The sequence below is a fragment of the Amphiprion ocellaris genome, chromosome 10, assembly GCF_022539595.1.
Source record: "Amphiprion ocellaris isolate individual 3 ecotype Okinawa chromosome 10, ASM2253959v1, whole genome shotgun sequence".
Lineage (NCBI taxonomy): Eukaryota > Metazoa > Chordata > Actinopteri > Pomacentridae > Amphiprion > Amphiprion ocellaris.
The window spans coordinates 37,218,788-37,238,696 of record NC_072775.1 but is presented as its reverse complement, the minus strand read 5'-3'; the positions used below and the strand labels follow the sequence as shown (position 1 = coordinate 37,238,696).

General features: G+C 43.7%; 1 protein-coding gene across 1 annotated transcript in view; it reads left to right on the top strand.

Moving 5' to 3' along the window:
* Positions 1-19,909, top strand: part of LOC129347293 (PEX5-related protein-like) — a 32,018-nt gene that overhangs the window by 6,255 nt on the left and 5,854 nt on the right. The window contains exons 2-13 of the mRNA XM_055014667.1: positions 126-152; positions 1,168-1,282; positions 2,538-2,771; positions 3,773-3,893; positions 4,979-5,066; positions 6,586-6,684; positions 9,890-10,009; positions 11,922-12,065; positions 14,310-14,380; positions 15,908-16,210; positions 18,555-18,720; positions 19,015-19,172. Coding sequence (XP_054870642.1) covers positions 126-152; positions 1,168-1,282; positions 2,538-2,771; positions 3,773-3,893; positions 4,979-5,066; positions 6,586-6,684; positions 9,890-10,009; positions 11,922-12,065; positions 14,310-14,380; positions 15,908-16,210; positions 18,555-18,720; positions 19,015-19,172 — 1,646 coding nt within the window. The remainder of the gene's footprint in view (positions 1-125; positions 153-1,167; positions 1,283-2,537; positions 2,772-3,772; positions 3,894-4,978; positions 5,067-6,585; positions 6,685-9,889; positions 10,010-11,921; positions 12,066-14,309; positions 14,381-15,907; positions 16,211-18,554; positions 18,721-19,014; positions 19,173-19,909) is intronic.

Below are 19,909 nucleotides of genomic sequence, written 5' to 3'. Positions count from 1 at the left end.
TTCTTGCTCCCGTATGTGAACGTCCTGGTGGTTCTTCTTCTCTGATTGGATGGTTTCTGCTGCTCTTTCTAGATTAAATGCGGGTTTCCAGCCGACATGTGGACGAACACGGCAGCGTGGATTAGGATTATCCGGCGCTGATCTGTGATCAGGTTAAATCAGCTGCACTTGCTGTTCAGAAAACCCAAAACGCCGATGACATGTGAAGCTTCCTGCCTCGACTTCACAGCAGCGATGCACCGATGAGACCTTCAGAACATCACCTCCACACACAAACAGCAATGAGTTCTCTGACAAATGATCTTTTTCATTAATTAAAAAGACAATCAGAAGAGTTTTACAGGTGTCAGTGGAGGAAAGAGACAATCACTGCACTGCAAAAAACATGGAATAACCTGCTGCCAGAAAATATACATTAAAGACTGCATAGAGCCTCCGTAATCAGGGAGTTATTGTATTTTAGTGAAAAATTATGTGATAAAAACTTTAAAATATCACTTATGCAACAGCATCCCCCTTCCACCCCCTACCACCAGACTACCACCCAACCCAACCCTTTAATTAAAAAAAAACAATGCTAAGAGTCTCCTTTAATCAGAAACTTTAGTCAGAGAGATTCAGGAGTGAATTCAGATTAAATCATCTGTGAACGGCATCGACACCACTTTATAACGTTAAACAGAGTAAACGTTAGATCGATGACGTAAAACTCACAAATAAATGCAAACTACCACCAAGAACATGAAGAAAATGTTTAAAACGAGAAAAACTAAAATCAGAACCAGAGTTATTTAAACTGAAAGACCAAAAATAATCAAAATGAGACAAAACGACCAAAATGAACCAAAATGAATCAAAATGAACCAAAATGAATCAAAATGAACCAAAATGAAACTCGTGTCTACGAGATGCAAAAAAAACTAAAATGACCCAGAACAACAAAACGAGGCACAAAACTAAAAAAAGATGTTTCAGTTGTTTGACACGTTGGCAGGAAAATGTTGATTTAATGTTGAAAGTGAAATGTTGATCTAACATTGATGTAACGTTGATGTAACGTCGATCTAATGTTGATGGAACTTTGATCTAATGTTGATCTAATATGATGTAACGTTGATCTAATGTTGACCTAACATTGATGTAACGCTTCCTGTTCTCTGTCTCCAGCTGGTCGGGGAGCAGCAGGAGAGTCGCCCCCTGCTGAGCCCCTCCATCGATGACTTCCTGTCGGAGAGTCGCAGTGACGCCTTGTCAGTCCGACCAATCAGCTCCAATGCAGCAGGTAACTGAGAGTCAGCAGCTTCAGCCAGACATCGTGTGATCTTCAGGTGTTTCTCAGCAGCTTTACTCAGACATCGTGTGATCTTCAGGTGTTTCTCAGCAGCTTTACCCAGACAACGTGTGATCTTCAGGTGTTTCTCTGCAGCTTTACTCAGACATCGTGTGGTCTTCAGGTGTTTCTCAGCTGGTCTGACTGGAGGTTCTCGTTTCTAAACTTTAACTGGTTCAGTATCGGATTCGTGTTGTAGATTCTAAAACTACTGAAAGACACAAACCAAACATCTGGCTGTTGTAGAATCACAGAGCTCTGCCTCTGAATGCAGTCAGTGTTGATTGGATAACTCAGCAGTGGGCGGGGCTTGTTTCCCTGCCCGTCAGATCGGCTGACACCTGTTCAGTCTCACCTGTCCTGGTTCTCCTGCTGTCTCACGCTGACCTCCGTCTCTCTTTGCTCTAACTTTGTGTCCTCGTCCTTCATCCTGCTGCTCCGTCTGTCAGCTGCAGCTTCCATTAATTAACACCTCTGACCTCCCTGTGGAGAGCTTCGTTAGCGCCGCCTCATTTACATAAGAACTGTCACTGCCTGGGTGGCCGAGGACCGTCTGAAATTATGTTCAAAGAACAAACCAGTGAAGCTGCAATTAATTCATCCAAGAATGAAGAAATGGAAACAAAATTTATCAAAGATTTATCGAATGAAACTTTCTGATTCTTATCCAGCAGTTTATTAAACTGAAGGATGCTAAATATGACTAGCATTAGCATTAGCTACAGAACAGCATGTCCATCAGCTGATACATGCTAAATATGACTAGCATTAGCATTAGCTACAGCACAATATATTCATCAGCTGATACATGCTAAGTGTCACTAGCATTAGCATTAGCTACAGCACCATATGTCCATCAGCTGATACATGCTAAATATGATTAGCATTAGCATTAGCTACAGAACAGCATGTCCATCAGCTGATACATGCTAAATATGACTAGCATTAGCATTAGCTACAGCACAATATATTCATCAGCTGATACATGCTAAGTGTCACTAGCATTAGCATTAGCTACAGCACCATATGTCCATCAGCTGATACATGCTAAATATGATTAGCATTAGCATCAGCTACAGAACAACATCTGTTTGTGTGTTTATTTCAGATCCTTCAGTCACTTTTAAACTCTTTCTAGTCATTTTAATTAATGATTCCAGAAAATGAATAAATTCAGCTTCTGACCGTCTGTCCTGTCGTCCTGCAGTTCTGACCACAACGCTGGACCTAGTGGACCTCAGCGAGCCCAGCAACGGGGGCGGCATCGAGGGCAGCATCGGGGGCAGCACCAGGAACAGCAGGAAGAGGAGCCCTCTGAGGAGGAAGGGAAGCTCCAAGAGTCCTCGGCACCGAGCGAGAGCCGACGAGACGGAGCTGATCCAGGTGGAGGTGGAACACCTGTCGAGTCCCAGAACACCTGAGAGGGTCTCACTGGACTCAGGTAACCCACCAACACCTGTACGACTGCCAGCTGCCTCCTGAAGAGTCTCACTCTGTCCACTAGTTCACATTATTTCACTGAGGAACGTCTGTGATGAGGTTTAGACCTGGGTTCTAGACTGATGTTTCCAGATGATACCAGCCAGATGTTGAGTTCACAGCTGCTTCTGCTGCACAACAGACCCACAACTGCCAAATTTTAACTTTATTCTATGTTTTATGTCTGTCATTTAGTCTATTTCAAAGATATACAAAGAAAATCTCGAGAAGAAAAAGATATGAGTATCAAAGAACCAAACTCTTACTGCTGACCTTTCCAGAGCAAGCAGTGACAAACTTCATCTTTACCACATTTTCCATCCCAGACGAGACCCCAGTTTGTCACCAGTGCCTCGAGTTGAAATAAAAACAGAACGAAGACAGAAATGAACCTAAAGACAAACTAATCAGAACCTGAAACACTGAGCAGAAGAACCGCTAGGACCAGCTGAGGTCCACACAGTTTATTAGTCAGTTTAGGATATTGTTTGTTGTGTTCTTTATATGAACAGGACACATTTGTGTACACCAGTGTGAAAAACCTAAAGCCTTCCATAAATACCCAAAACTTTCCATAAAAACCTAAAACCCTCCATAAAAACCTGAAACTCTCCATAAAAATCCGCCTCGTTGATGTCTGCTCGTCAGAAACTGTGACAAACTGTTTCCTCATTTCGTGAAAAGCTCTGAACTCACTGAGTGGAGAGTTAAAACCTGTTTAATCTGACCTTTTATTCTGATGAGAATCTGACTTCCCGTTTCACCTCAGTGTCCTTTTACAGTTTCTGGGACTCTTTAGAACCCGTGAAAACCCAGAGTCCTCGTGTTCTGGTTCAGCTGGTCTTTGTCTGACAGAAATAATCAGACGTTCTGTTTGTTTTATCAGAAATAAAAAGTCTGGTTCCAGTGTTTTACGTAAAGATGCTGCCGTTAACGGAAACACATTCATTTATTCATTCACAGTCAGTCTGTCTTCTCCTCTGGACAAATGGGACGACGTGAACCTGGAGGTGGAGGACAGCGTTCGCAGGAGGAGATACGAGAAGAGATGCACCTCCCATCACTCATCCAGCGAACTGCTGTGGTAAGAAGCTCCACAGAGTTTATTCAGAGCAGCAGAATCCAAAACTCAACTAAGGCAACCAGATCCTCCCAAAGTTCCTCAGAACATCTCAGAACATCTGGTTCTTCATCTCCAGTAACTTTATCAATGATCAGAGTTCTACCTTCATACTGGGAATATTTCCGGAGTTCCAGGTCCTTGAAGTCCATAGAGGAGAACGTCCCCTGGAGAAAGTTCTAGAACTTTCTGCAGTTGTCGGTAGGTCTACTCTACAACTTTTTCCGGTTGTCGGTAGGTCTACTCTAGAACTTAATACGGTTGTCAGCAGGTCTACTCTAGAGCTTTCTACGGTTGTCGGTAGGTCTACTCTAGAACTTAATACGGTTGTCAGTAGGTCTACTCTAGAACTTTCTCCAGTTGTCGGTAGGTCTACTCTAGAACTTTCTCCATTTGTCGGTAGGTCTACTCTAGAAATTTCTCCAGAGGACGTTCTCCTTTCCTGCTTCCAGTCTTTAAATTTAGTGTCACTTAGAACATTCTAGGTCCTTGAAGTCCATAGAGGTGGGTCCAGATTTATCACATTTTAATGGACTTTTTCCATCATTTCTGAACCTCAGAACCTCATCAGTCCAGCAGTTTAATGTCTCTGACAGAGTCCTAGAACCAATCACTGGTTCCCTGGATGTGTTTCTGGTTTCTGATAATCCACCAGAGAAAGCTTTAAAAGATGATTGTGAGTAAACGTTAATGTTGGTAGGTGGTTGGTCACAACTCTTAGAGACAATGGAAGAAGAAACCAGGATCATCTGGAGACACCGTTCACTCTGAGGGGAAAATAACTTTCTACTAGAGTCATAATTTAATGTTCATAAAATGTAAAATGTCTGATTCTATCCACCGCATGATTTAAATTCTGGTAGAAATTTTTTTACAGAACAGACTGACAGAACCAGAACTGAACACCATCAGAGAATGTAAAGACTCTAAAACGAACTCTGAATGCTGCAGACTGTAATAAATTGTGCAGCCTGCAGGAGGCGCTAACAGGAAGCTGTCTTCTTCTTCTCCTTCTTCTTCTTCTTCTTCTTCTCCTTCCTCTTCTTCAGGTCTGCAGAGTTTAAAAGTGATCCACTAACGAAGAACAACTTCGATTTCCACAGTTTTGACGATCTGGACTTCATATCTTCAACACAGGTCAGCTGTAGTACTACTACTGACACTATAGTACTACTACTGATACTACAGTACTACCATAAATACTGTAGTACTACTACTGATACTACAGTACTGCTACTAATACTACAGCGCTACTACTGATACGACAGTACTACTACTGACACTACAATACTACCATAAATACTGTAGTACTACTGATACTACAGTACTACTACTGATACTGTAGTACTACCATAAATACTGTAGTACTACTACTGATACTACAGTACTACTACTCATGCTACAGCACTACCATAAATACTGTAGTACTACTACTGATACTACAGTACTACTACTGATACTACAGTACTACCATAAATACTGTAATACTACTACTGATACTACAGTACTACTACTGATGCTACAGTACTACTACTGATACTGTAGTACTACCATAAATACTGTAGTGCTACTACTGATACTACAGTACAACCATAAATACTGTAGTACAACTACTGATACTACAGTACTACTACTGATACTACAGTACTACCATAAATACTGTAGTACTACTACTGATGCTACAGTACTACCATACATACTCTAGTACTGCTACTGATACTACAGCACTACTACTGACACTACAGCACTACTACTGATACTACAGTACTACACCTCTCTCTCCTTTGGAGGAGTACCAGAACTCTGGATGTTCGTATATCTCATCTGGCCTGGGACACTTTCCAGACGTCCCTCTGCTACCACTATGACTCTGGATCGGAGGAAGTAGATGGATAGAACCACCTGTTTTCCAGTTTCCTCCTGAAGGATCCAGAAACGTTCTCAGGCCAGATGAGATGTATGTTTTGGTTTTCCTCCAGCTGACAAAAGAAAGAGGACCCTGAGCAGATGTTGAACCACCCCAGCACAGGTGGTTTAACATCTACTCAGGATCCCCTTTTCCTTTGGAGGACCGTGAGGTTCATATATTTCATCTGGCCTGGGACTCTTTACAGAGGTCCCTCTGCTGCCACTATGACTCTGGATCAGAGGAAGTAGATGGATAGAACCACCTGTTTACCAGATTCCTCTGGAAGGATCCAGAAATGTTCTCAGGCCAGATGAGGTATATTTTGTGGTTCTCCTCCAGCTGACAAAGGAGGTTCATATATCTCATCTGGCCTGGGACTCTTTACATACGTCCCTCTGCTGCCACTAAGACTTTGGATCAGAGGAAGTAGATGGATGGAACCATCTGTTTACCAGATTCCTTCTGAAGGATCCAGAAATGTTTTCAGGCCAGATGAGGTATCTGCTCTGGTTCTGCTCCAGACCATAGCTGACTTCTACTGGTGATAACAGGAACAACAAGCTGCCAGAGAGTGAATCTAACAAAGACAGTGTGCAGTTCGGGGGTCGTGGGATGAAGCAGCGTTCCCTGCAGAGCTGCTGGTTAGTTCAGGTGATTAATGTCTGTTCAGATGCAGCTTTGACTTTGTCCTGAAGTTTGCCGGTTGGCTTCGGTCTCTGCTGCCGACCTTCCTGTGTTTTTTTTCAGGACTGTGGGGTGTCCAGACAGCGCCGTCGGACTCGATCTCTGCTGGCCAGAAACGAATCTCTGGAGGACGAGTTTGTCAGAGCGAAGGCAGCTGTCGAGGTACGAACTCTGACGGTGTCCTTGTACAAAGACACTTTACAGAAAGAACAAAGTCGCACCCTGAATAAATCTCTGGTCTACCAATGGTTTCTGTCCCAGCTGGTGCTCAATGACTCACTGACAGTAAGAACATGATTCCATATCTCATCAGCTGAGCGAACACATCGAACCAGTCAGCTTCAGATGTTTCAGGCTGTCCCAGGTCGAATGTTTCCGTCACTTCGATGCTTCGGTTTCAGAAACAGATTTCCACAGAGTTCTTCCTTCACTTCCTCCCAGGACGTCATGACTCAGCAGAACTTCAGATGAATGACTCAGCGCTCAGATCAGCTTCCAGTTTATATTTATTAATGATCATGTGACCGTCCTCAGCTGAGCTGCGGGTTTATTCATGAGTCAGCAGCTTTCAGCTGCAGTGCATGGTCTTCATCAGCAGCAGGAGTTAGATGTCTCCTAAAGTGTTGCATTGATTCAAACTGAACTCTGCTGCAGCAGTGGAGGTTTAATATTGATTTAATATTCGTTAACAGACGTTTCCTATCGAATGAATTCAGCCTTTTTCTGTAAATTCTATTTTCTGCCAGAAATGGTTTCTATCAGTTTTTACACATGAAGTAGAAACTATATCTGGAAAGCGCCCCTGGTTCTGGTGTTTCCAGCGTTCTTCTGGAGGTAAAGCGAACTCACAGACCTGTGATTAAAGTGCAGATTTTCTGTTGATGTTTAATTCGAGACACTCGTGTTGATGAGTTTTTGCTCTTCAATCCTGTCGCTCGGCTCAGTGAACCGATCACAGCGACTCTCTGATGATGAAAAAGCTTTTGCTCATCAGGACAGACACTTTCTGAATTTAGGTTTTAATCCGATGAACAGACTGAGGTCACCTGGAACATGAAACTACGTTAGAAAGAAGAGCTGAGTGGGCTCAGAGGGTGTGTATTTCTGTAAAGGTCAAAACCTTAGTTAATAGTTAATAATACCGAAGCTTCTCGCCTTATTTTGTATTATAGTCAGGCAAAGCAATATTTTACTATATTACTTTTTAGTAATAGTTTTAAGGGGTTTGGGTCCTTAATTATGTCCATAAAAACCACTAACCTTGCAAGTTTCCACTTTTACAGCATTTCAGTATAAAGTAACAGTCAATTAAATTTGCCTTTTTCAACAAGAACTTTCATGTCCGTGTGTTTTACAAAGTAATGTCAGAAAAAAGAAAAGACTGCAATCATTTACCCTCTACAAGCCTTCCAGGACCTGCTGCTGAGAAACATCATGATGCTGCCTCCACCGTGCTTCACGTCATGATGCTGCCTCCACCGTGCTTCACATCATGATGCTGCCTCCACCGTGCTTCACGTCATGATGCTGCCTCCACCGTGCTTCACGTCATGATGCTGCCTCCACCGTGCTTCACATCATGATGCTGCCACCACCGTGCTTCACATCATGATGCTGCCACCACCGTGCTTCACATCATGATGCTGCCTCCACCGTGCTTCACATCATGATGCTGCCACCACCGTGCTTCACATCATGATGCTGCCACCACCGTGCTTCACATCATGATGCTGCCACCACCGTGCTTCACATCATGATGCTGCCACCACCGTGCTTCACATCATGATGCTGCCACCACCATGCTTCACACCATGATGCTGCCGCCGCCGTGCTTCACGTCATGATGATGGTGGCCTCCCTCACTAGTCTCTTTCTCCTTCAGAGGAGTCATAGGAGTCTTGGTGGCCTCCCTCACTAGTCTCTTTCTCCTTCAGAGGAGTCATAGGAGTCTTGGTGGCCTCCCTCACTAGTCTCTTTCTCCTTCAGAGGAGTCATAGGAGTCTTGGTGGCCTCCCTCACTAGTCTCTTTCTCCTTCAGAGGAGTCATAGGAGTCTTGGTGGCCTCCCTCTCTAGTCTCTTTCTCCTTCAGAGGAGTCATAGGAGTCTTGGTGGCCTCCCTCTCTAGTCTGTCAGGTCTTGAGGACGTCCTGCTCTAGTCAGATTCATTCATGTTCCATCTTCCTTCCATTTCTTAATGATGGATTTAACTGGACTCCAGGAGATCTTCAGGAACTTTAAATGTGCTTGTATCGTTCTGACTGATGCTTTTCAACAACTGTTTCTCAGAGATTCTTGATTCTTTAGTCTTCAAGGTGTAGTTCTATCCAGAAGTTCTGATCCACCAGAGACTGGACATGTCAACCCATCAGTTAAATCCACATCATAGATAACACTGTAGGATCTTTAGCTCAGTAACAAAACTTCTGAACTTAATTCTTGATGCCAGTCAGATTCTTTTTATGAAACTAGAAACACTGTTTAAATGGGCTGTAGAAATAAGTGGGACTCGACATCATGAACATCATGAACTTCATGACAGCTTATATTTGTCATGAGCTTGTTCATGATAAAGGTGCAATAATTAGCAGATGAATGGATGAAGTGTGGCTCAACAGCTGATTATGTGTAGAAGTGGATCAGATGAGGTAATAAGGAGCAGCTTTTCCTGGTCCGGCTGCAGGACTTCTCCACAGGCTGATATCCAGTCTGTGGGCGTCGCTTGCTTGTTTGGTCGACTCTGACAGCCTTGGTCCAACAAACAGCAGGATGGATTTTAGAGACGTGACGGAACAGCTCATCTGCTGTAGAGTCTTTAACGAGGAGCTGCTTCAGATCCCATCCACTATTTCTGCTGCATCAAACGACTGCACTCGGAACTATGACAGTCTGAGCTTCATGTTCATTCATCCAGCCGTTTCTGAAGCTCAGAACTCATGGAGGTGTGGAAGCCTCACCTCCACTGGCGCTCAGTCAGAAATAAGATGCATACAAACATGGACAACATAACAATAAGAATGTAAAGTTAGTCAAGTAATTTTAAGAAACCAAACCTCTGAACCCCAGAAAAGCCATTTATCAACAGAAACGGTTAAAAACAGAAACATAGATTTGAAACTATCCTCTGACGTGTCATTATGTTGGGAAGCTTTTAAATTCTGATCTCATAATCATGATATTTCTAATAAATTACCTTCTTCTGCATGTTTCATTCTGAAAGTCCAAAAATAAGCAGTTTGCTGTGACCAGATTCTGCTGGGTTTGGTGCTACTGTGACCAACAGTTAGGAGAGAAACATTCAGGGAGTTTCAGCTTTATTTCCCTTTAAAGATAACCTCATCACACATGAAGTCCCCTGTTGTGTTGCAGTCGGACACAGAGTTCTGGGATAAGATGCAGGCCGAGTGGGAGGAACTGGCTCGCAGGAACTGGCTGGAGGACTCGGAGGACCAGCGTCCGATCCCGCCCACCGTCTCACCTGCCGAAAAGGTAAAGCTGTCGACCAACCACAGGAGGTCTGAAGCACCGAGCTGCTTCTTCACAACCACGTCTGTTGTTTCCTGTACAAATACAAGGTTTTAGTGCTTTAACTCCCAGAAATACCAACGGGTTTAAAAAGCATTTTGGCTTTAAAAAAAAATCATCAAAAAGACACGATTTGCAATCCAAGATCAGAGACGGTTTAACTGAAACACAAAACTCACCAGTGGGTCAAAAAACTCATTATAGTAAGTTTCTACCACACAAAACCAGCACAAAGAGACACAAAACCACCACAAAGAGACACAAAACAACAACAACAAAGAGACACAAAACCACAACAAAGAGACACAAAACAACAACAACAAAGAGACACAAAACCACAACAACAAAGAGACACAAAACAACCACAAAGAGACACAAAACAACAACAGCAAAGAGACACAAAACAACCACAAAGAGACACAAAACAACAACAAAGAGACACAAAACCACAACAAAGAGACACAAAATAACAACAACAAAGAGACAAAACAACCACAACGCTGTTCACTCTGCATGTGTTTGTCTGAATCTCATTGTGGTTGTGAGTCTTTGTGTTGATTTTGTGTCTCTTTCTTGTAGTTTGTATGTCTGTGTGTCACATTAAACTTTCTCTGTATGAATAAAGTCAGAGGTTCTCCTGCAGTATTTCCCTTCTCTCCGGCATTTTCCCAGCATGCAGCTGTGCACTGCAGAAGGAGGCAGTTATCACTAATGACAGATTATTACTGAGATGGATGTTTGTCGGCTTTAATCTGCTCGTTTAATCCTCAGGCCTGAGATCAGCCTCCGTCCTGAGCACACTAATCCTGCTCTAATCCCGCCTCTGCTCAGGTGTTACATCACTGCACCATCAAACATCTGCTCACACGTCCAGCAGATCGCACGCCTTCCAGCTTTCTTCTTCACTCGTTCAGAAACAGTTCTCTGGGTTTAGTTCTGAGCAGCGATTAGCACAAATAAACCTGCAGACATTCACTGACGATTCCAGGAAACAGACTTCAGATCTGTTCCTGCAACAGGAAACAGGACATCTCAGATCTGCGCGTTCTTCAGGACAAACCTTCTACCTTCATGTGTTCCAGTTCCACACATCCACAGTTTAATTCTGTGTTCTTAAAGAGAGGCAAAGAATAACTACAAACATGCCATCTGTGTAGTTCCTCTTGTTTTAACTCGCTCAGCTAAATTCATGTCATCAGTGACTCTGTAGGTCTTTACTTCAATATTTAACCAGATTTCTCTAATGTGCTTGATTGTTATCAGCTGAAAGAATAAAATGCTATAAATTCTACTGATAACCTCATGTGTCCTCAAATAAAGTCACTGTGAACTCTACAGGCGAAGTTATAGAAATACAATCCCACATCAGAGACTGTTTAAAAACACAAAACAACCCCAAAGAGACACAAAACGGCCCCAAAGAGACACAAAACGACCCCAACGAGACACAAAACGGCCACAGAGATTGTGTTCATTTTGCATCTCTTTCTTAGACTTTGTGTGTCTGTGTGATGAACACGTTTCCAGCTCGGGGCTTCCGTTTACAAATCAAACTCAGAGGGTGACACTGATCAGAGCCGATCGATGATTGATGAAGCTTCACCGTAGATCAGTGATTGATCGGTTCAACAGTGATCAATAATCCTGACAGACACACAACTGTGTTCCTGCAGCGGAGGTGGAGTTAGGAGGTGTCATCACTGACATCACTGGTCAAGATGATGTCACTGATACTGAAACCTCCTATCTCCACCTCTGCTGCAGATACGAGGTTTGGTCGGTATCAGTAATCAATGAAGTGATTTTGTACATGTGTATCAGGACAGCGCCACCCTGTGGTGAGTGGTGGTAACACCAGCTGCTGTCTGTCCTGCAGGGGTACTACTTCAACACCAACAACCCCTACAGAGACTGGCCCAACGCCTTCACCGAGGGCCAGGACAAAGCTCGAGAGGGAGACCTGAACGCTGCCGTCCTGCTGCTGGAGGCGGCGATTCTCCAGGACCCGCAGGACTCGGAGGTTAGAGACCCCTCATTACCCCCCACCGCTACTAAATATTCACACATTTACCCCCGACGTTATTAAATATTCACACATTTACCCCCCACCGTTATTCAATATTCACACATTTACCCCGTCACCTGTTCATTTATACGTACCATGCTGTGAAAAAGTATTTGCCCCCCAACAGATATCTCCTCTTTCTGTATATTTGTCAAACTTTAGTGTTTCAGATCATCAAACTAATTTTGATATTAGACAAAGATAATCCAAGAACACACAAAAAGCAATTTTTAAATGTTGATTTCCTTTTTTGACGGTAAAATTCTGTCCAGTCCATCCTGCTCTATGTGAAAAAGTAATCGCCCCCTTAGCTACCAATCAACCAAAGGTCCAGATTCAGCTATTACTGGGTTCAGGTTCTCCATTCAGACCTTCAGATGGTTCCTGGTGGCTGGTTGGATCTAAACATTTCTAGATAGAACTCATCTTCATTGTGAAGCAGCTGAAGGATCTCAGAAAGCAGAATATGATGCCACATTCTACAGAGATCCAAGAACAGATGAAATTGTTGACATCCATCAGTCTGGAGGGTTCCAAAGCCACTGCTGAGGTTCTGGGACTCCAGAGAACCTCAGTCAGAGACACTATCCACAGATGGAGAAACATGGAACAGTGGAGAACCTTCAGGAGTGGACCAACTATCAACATTTCTCCAAGAACATCAGCATCTAACCCAGGAGATCACAAAGAACCCAGAGGAACATCTAAAGATGTGCAGACCTCAGTGTCCTCAGTTAAGGTCTGTCTACATGGTTCCACAATGAGGAAGACTCTGGAGGAAATGGATCCATGGAGAGTTAAAGATCAAACTGCTACTGACCTAAAAGATCATGAAGGTTCATCTGGTGTTTACAAGAAAATATCTGGATGATCTCCAAGACTTTAGGAGAACATCCTGAGAACTGATGAGTCAAAGGTGGAACTTTCTGGAAGACATGGGTCCGTTCCATCTGGAGTAAAACTAAAGAAGAACATGGTACCAGCAGTGGAACATGGTGGTAGTGAGATGGTTGGAGGACCTGGATGACTCGTCATGAACTCTGCTCTCTATCAGAAGAACCTCCTGGAGAACATCCACCATCAATTTAGGACCTGAAACTCAACATTAATGGACCCAAAGAACACCAACAAGTCCACCTCTGAGAGGCTCAACAAGAACTACATGAAGGTTCTGGAGTCAAAGTCTGGACTTTAATCTAACTGAGATGCTGTGATAAGACCTGAGAAGATCAGCTGATGATCTAAAACCATCTAATGTGACTGAATTTAAACTGTTCTACAGAGAAGAGTGGACCAACGTTCCTCCATGGATGTAGAAGATGATCACAGCTGGAACAAACATCTACCTGCTGCTGATAAACCAGTCATCAGGTTCAGGGGGTGATTACTTTATCAGAGGAGGATAGAGGTTCTCAATAAATGTTCTTTTAAAAACGGCATTTTCTGGTTTATCTCTGTAATATTCAATAAATATAAATATTAGATGGATGATCTGGAACATTTAAATGGGAGAAACGTTTAGGAATAGACGTTTTCTGTAAAGACGTGTTCTGGGCTGTGTGGGTTCTGGAGGGTTGCTGTGTGATGAGATGTTAATCTGAGGACCAACAGACCAAAATACTGGATAAAAACACCACACTGGAGAAGTAGAAGGTTAGAGATGGAGCCGATCAAAGGATGTTCTACCTGATCACCACAAACGTAACATCTGCTGAACTGGACGACCTCTAGTTTTTACAACAGGCTGCAGCCAGCCAGCTCTCCTCCATCCTTCAGGAATGTTGCAGATCTTCTCCAGGTTTCACCCATTCTAGTAACTCTCTGGAAACGTTCATTAAAGGTTCCCTGGTTGTTCTCTTCAGACTGCAAGCTATTCAGCAATCACACTTACAGTTTCTCCAGGACTTCCCACCTAGTTTGGAGTCCTTGGTGTCTCAAAAGTTGAGGTTCTGGGTTCCTGATCCAAAGATTGAGGCTTTAATGCTGCTGGGTTTTTCTCTGTTCCACGGCTGAACCTCTGACAGAAAAACGAGCTACGATAAGAACAGAACCAAGAGAACACCGCGGTGCTGTCATGAAGGCTTCTCCTCCAGTAGACGTGAACACAGTGAAGATGGACGTAGCTTCGGTTCTGGTTCCTACAGATGCTGACTGGATTGTTGTTTTAACCTGACCTTCTTCTTCTTGGTGTGTTTTCAGGCGTGGCAGATTCTGGGAATGACTCAGGCTGAGAACGAGAACGAGCAGGCCGCCATCGTGTCGCTGCAGAGGTCAGAGAACATTTTTCCCTTTATGCTTTTTAACAGTCAGTTATGGTCTGATTTAGATTTTTCTTTTGGCAAGAATTTTAAAAAACATCTCTTTCATGTCAAAGTGAAAACAGGTTTCTACTAAATAATATCAACAAATATAAACCATAAATCAGTGACTCCATCAGTGTTCTCCTCCTTCCAGTCAGGATCTTGTAGATGAACCTTCAGGTCCATCATGGATCCTGTTGGTCTCCATCAGTCTGAACATCTGAACTTTCTCCTCCTTCTTTATAAACTCTTAAACTCTGTCAGGTTCCTCAGGGATCTTGATCAACAGAACCTTTAAGGTCCAGAGTCTAGTTCTCAGCTGGATGGAGGTCTGGACTCTGACTCCTCCAGAACTTCCACCTTGTTGTCTTCAAACCATCTCTGAGGATCTTTGTTTGCTTCGACTCATCGTCTGGATGGAAACCTGATCTTCTCCACGTCTCAGTTCTCTTCAGACTGCATCAGGTTGTCCTCCAGGATTTCATTTACCCTCTACCTTTACCAGCCTTCCAGGACCTGCTGCTGAGGAACATCATGATGATGCCTCCACCGTGCTTCACATCATGATGCTGCCTCCACCGTGCTTCACACCATGATGCTGCCACCACCGTGCTTCACAGTGGGGATGGGGTGTTTGTGAGGATGTCAAACATATCATCTACTCTGATGGTCATAAAGCTCCATCCTGGTCTCCTCAGACCAAAGAACCTTCTTCCAGGTGTCTTCAGAGTCTCCACATGTCTTCTGGTGAACTCTAGTCCAGATTTAATTGGAGCTTTTTCCATCAGAGTCTTTCTCTTTGTCTCCATGAAGCTTTGACTGGTGAAGAACGGACAGCAGTTGCTGGATGAACATTCTGAAAATGGAACTCCTTCAGAGGAGTCATAGGAGTCTTGATGCCCTCCCTCTCTAATCTTTCTACTTCAGAGGAGTCATAGGAGTCTTGATGGCCTCCCTCTCTAGTCTCTTTCTCCTTCAGAGGAGTCATAAGAGTCTTGGTGCCCTCCCTCTCTAATCTTTCTACTTCAGAGGACTCATAGGAGTCTTGGTGGCCTCCCTCTCTAGTCTCTTTCTTCTTCAGAGGAGTCATAGGAGTCTTGGTGGCCTCCCTCTCTAGTCTCTCAGGTCTTGAGGACGTCCTGCTCTAGTCAGATTTATTCATGTTCAATCTTCCTTCCATTTCTTAATGATGGATTTAACTGGACTCCAGGAGATCTTCAGGAACTTTAAATGTTCTTGTATCATCCTGACTGATGCTTTTCATCAACCTTTCCTCAGAGTTTCCTGGTTCTTCAGTCTTCATGGTGTAGTTCTATCCAAGGAGTTCTGATCCAAAGAGGGAAGTGAATACTGTCTTCAGATTCTATCCAGCAGGACTCTGTATCTCTCTTTAATTATTATTTGAATTTACAGTTTCTGTGATTGTTATGAAGATAAACTTCATTCTGTCATAGAGTGGTTAATTCATGAGCATGTTCACGTGTTCACCTGCTGCAGGTGTCTGGAGCTCCGCCCCAACAACCTGCCGGCTCTCATGGCGCTCGCCGTCAGCTTCACCAACAGCGGCATGCAGCGGGAGGCATGCGATGCCCTGCGCCGCTGGATCAGCCACAACCCCCGCTACAGACACCTGGTGCAGGAGGGCCGGAGCCCGCTGCGGGGTTCCCCACTGCAGGGTTCCCCGCTGCACGGTTCCCCGCTGCACGGTTCCCCGCTGCACAGTTCCCCGCTGCAGGGTTCCTCGCTGCAGTGCTCCCCGTCCGCACCACGACGGGCCCACCACACCTCCACCCCGGCCAGGTACCAACACCTGAACACACCATCAGTCTGGTCTGGAGGCTCCTGTAGGTCTCAATACTACAGTACCCATGATCCTCAGTGGCTGCTGCTAGAACGTTCGATTTTAGTTTTTAATTTGTCCACCAGTTGGATCAAAAAGTTCCTGAACCTGAAGCTTTCTGACTGGATGATGCTCTCCTCAGTATCTTCTCAGATTAGTGGTTGACTTTTCTAGTTTCATCCTCTGGAGCCAAAACTCGTCAGCAAGACCAAAAAAACCTGAGCTACTCAGCTCAACCGGTTCTCTGTGACTGAATCAGCTGAGAAAAACAATTGCCCTAATGACCAAAACATTTCCAAAATTTACCTCAGTATTTGTCCAAGAGAAGTCTCAACTTCTACAATCCAAATTTGTCCAAAAAAAACAAAAATATGTCCAAAACAAATCGTCTAAATTGATTAAAAATGACTAAAACTTTGTTAAAATGACTCACAATTAATGCAAAATGATCGATAAAATAAATGCAGCAGAAACAGAGAACAGAGGAGCAGGTAGTTGGAGATCCATCCAGCATGGAGAAATATCTTCTACAGATGATGAGCAGAGTAGAGAGGAAAGGTCTGGAAACATGGAGATAGAAAAACATCTACAGGATGAGGAGATGGTAGGAGCTTCTGGAAGACATTTCTAGAAACGTCTTCCAGAACCTTCAGCTGGTTTCTCCTGGAGCTCCTACCATCTCCAGGACCTGGATGACTGAGAACCTCCACAGAACTCTGACACTAAAGCAGCAGCCTCATGTTTGTGTGTCTTTATGAACATACAACTGTGAACTAAAGTTTCCATTGACTTATGAGGACCATGTCTATCACGTCAGTCCTGAGTTTCCAACGACTCCTAGAAGTCTGGATTTTCCGTGATGGAATCCTTGAAACATGAATCTTTATAAAAAAACAAGCATTTTGGTTCTTTCAAAGATTTATTAAAGGTCTTCTAGAAATATGACTAAATCTATTGGGTCAAAAATATCCAAACAGAGACTTGAATGATCAGTTTAAGTGATGTAGAACGTTGTGTTAATCTAAGTTTCTTAGTTTCATGGCCTCTTAACTCCTCCTGAGTGATTCCAGTTGATTACAGCTGCTGACTCCTCTGATCCAGCTTAAATAGAACCATTAGATCCACTCATTAGACTCAAACGCTACAGGGGGAAAGTCTGAGGAGCTCAGCAAACATCTGAAAAACAAGTCAGAAAGTGACTTGGTGCCATTTCTAAGCAGCTTCAGATCCAGAATCTGTTTGTCAGAATAAGGTTCATGGTCCAGTTGTGTTACTGCCTCCATCAAGAAAACACAAGCTATCACCTGCTGCTGAGAAACGATTGGTCAGGATGGTCAAGAGTCAACCAGGAATCATCAGAAAGCAGGTCTGAATGAATGAGAAGCTGCTGGAACACAGCTGTCAGTGTCCACAGGGTTCTAGAGGATCCATGAAGAAGGAAGTTCTTCCTCTAGAAGCAGAACCTTAAAGCTCCACTCATTACATGGACAAAGAAAAGGTTCTGGAGGAAAGTTCTGTGGTCAGATGGAACAAAAACTGAAGATGAAGCCTTTAACCCAAAGAACACCAAACCTACCATCAAGCATGGTGGTGGTAGTATCATGCTCTGTTAAACTGGAGCTTTCCACAAAGTAAATGGAATAATGAAGAAAGAGGATCACCTCCATGTTCTTCAGGAGAACCTAACACCATCAGCAGAAGGTTGATGTTGGACACAGTTGGATGTTTCAACCAGACAATGAGCCCAAACACACATCAGACGTGGTAAAGAAATGACCCTAACCCTAACCCTTCTGACTTAGACCCATTAAGAACCTGAAGACTGATGAAGAAACAAGTCTGAGTCAGAAAGACAACAAGTTTAGCTGAACTGTACTAATTCTGGTGCCGTTCAACTAAATTTGTTGTCCTTCTGACATTGTCAGTGTAATGATACCGCCATCTCCATGCTTGATGGTAGATATAGTGTCCAGAAGAGTCAAAGATAAACCAGGAGATTGAAACCAGAAGAACCAAACTGAGGAGGAAACGGACAAATTTAACCAAACAGTAACATTTCTGTTTGTATGTTTATGATCCAGCAGATGTTGTATTTCAGAAGAACTTTAATAAATCTATGAAAGAATCAAAATGATTGTTTATTGTGACAAAGATTCGTGTTTCAATGGTTCCATCATGAATCCAGAATTCTAGGAGACATTAGAAACTCAGACTGATGTTAAACTTTCTAGTGGATGGAGGCCTTAGTTCATATGTATCTCTGTGTTTGTTTGTCTTTCTGAACACGTGTGTGTCTGTGTACAGGTGTGAGCTGCAGGACGTCCTGCTTCTCTTCCAGGAGGTGGCGCTGTTGAACCTGGACTGTGTGGATCCGGACTTGCAGACCGGACTGGGAGTTCTGTTCAACCTGAGCTCAGACTTCAACAAGGCGGTGGAGGCGTTCAGTGCAGCGCTGTCGGTCCGACCACAGGTAGCACACTGGAACTGTTCTGTTCAGAACCTTCACTAGAACTTTATGGTTCATTAACACAGTAAAAAGATTTCTTCCAGGACCATCAGTGACATAAACAGAGGGTTAGTTTGTCCAACCAGCAGCCGGTCAAATGACTGTTTGAAGAAGATGAACGTCAGGAATATTAAATCATCATTTTTATCCTGAGTTGAACAAATCTGGAGAGCATGTTTCTGGATCTAGGATCTCCTGGCTGCAGGACCATAATGATGCCATGATGATGTCACGGTGACGCTCTGGTTTGCTCTTTAGGACTACCTGCTGTGGAACCGGCTGGGAGCGACACTGGCCAACGGGAACCGCAGCAAGGAGGCCGTGGAGGCGTACACCAGAGCGCTGGAGCTGCAGCCCGGATTCATTCGCTCCAGATACAACCTGGGAATCAGCTGCATCAACATGGGAGCTCACAGGTAACACTCACCTGTCACAAGTAGGAGGACAGTGCAGGAAACACTGGCTGTCATTCCTGAATGGTTCATGCTTTTGTTGAACCCCTTCAATGATTTCATTTATAGAGTTTAGCACCTGAGTATCATCTCATGCACTTCCCTTTGTTAGGGAATTCTGCGATGTTGAAGGAACAATCAGGAGGCATATTCAGAGACTCTCTGGAGACTCAGATGGCTTATGTTGAGAATAAGGTTTACTGATATCAGGAGAAGTGATCCAGCGAGCAACACAGTGATGTGAGCGCTGGCAGCATCAGTTCTGAGGAGTCTCTCTGGCCTTGGGTATATATATAGTTGGAAGGCATGCCTTGTTTAGGTTACAATCCAAATATGGTGATAGGTTTGTCTGTTCAGGAGCGCCATCTGGACAATAGCATAACTTTGTTTTCCTTACAAATAGTTGTCTTTCACTCTTATGTTATCTCTAGCAAGCGTCTGTCTGTCCCAGGGCCATATTAGGGACAGAGAGAGCATAAACATGTTTATATCCTCAATTTAGGAGAATCCATGATTCTCCTAAATTGAGAATGATTACTCTACAGGATGTCAAGGGTGACATCCTGTAGAGTAATTTGGGGTGACCTGGTACCTAAACTTGATTTAGGGTGACTGCAGTTGGCAGACACACCGGCATTTAGGATGTCATAAACTAGAACCACCTCAGTCGTGAGAAAGTGAGTAATTTTTCCTTCACACCC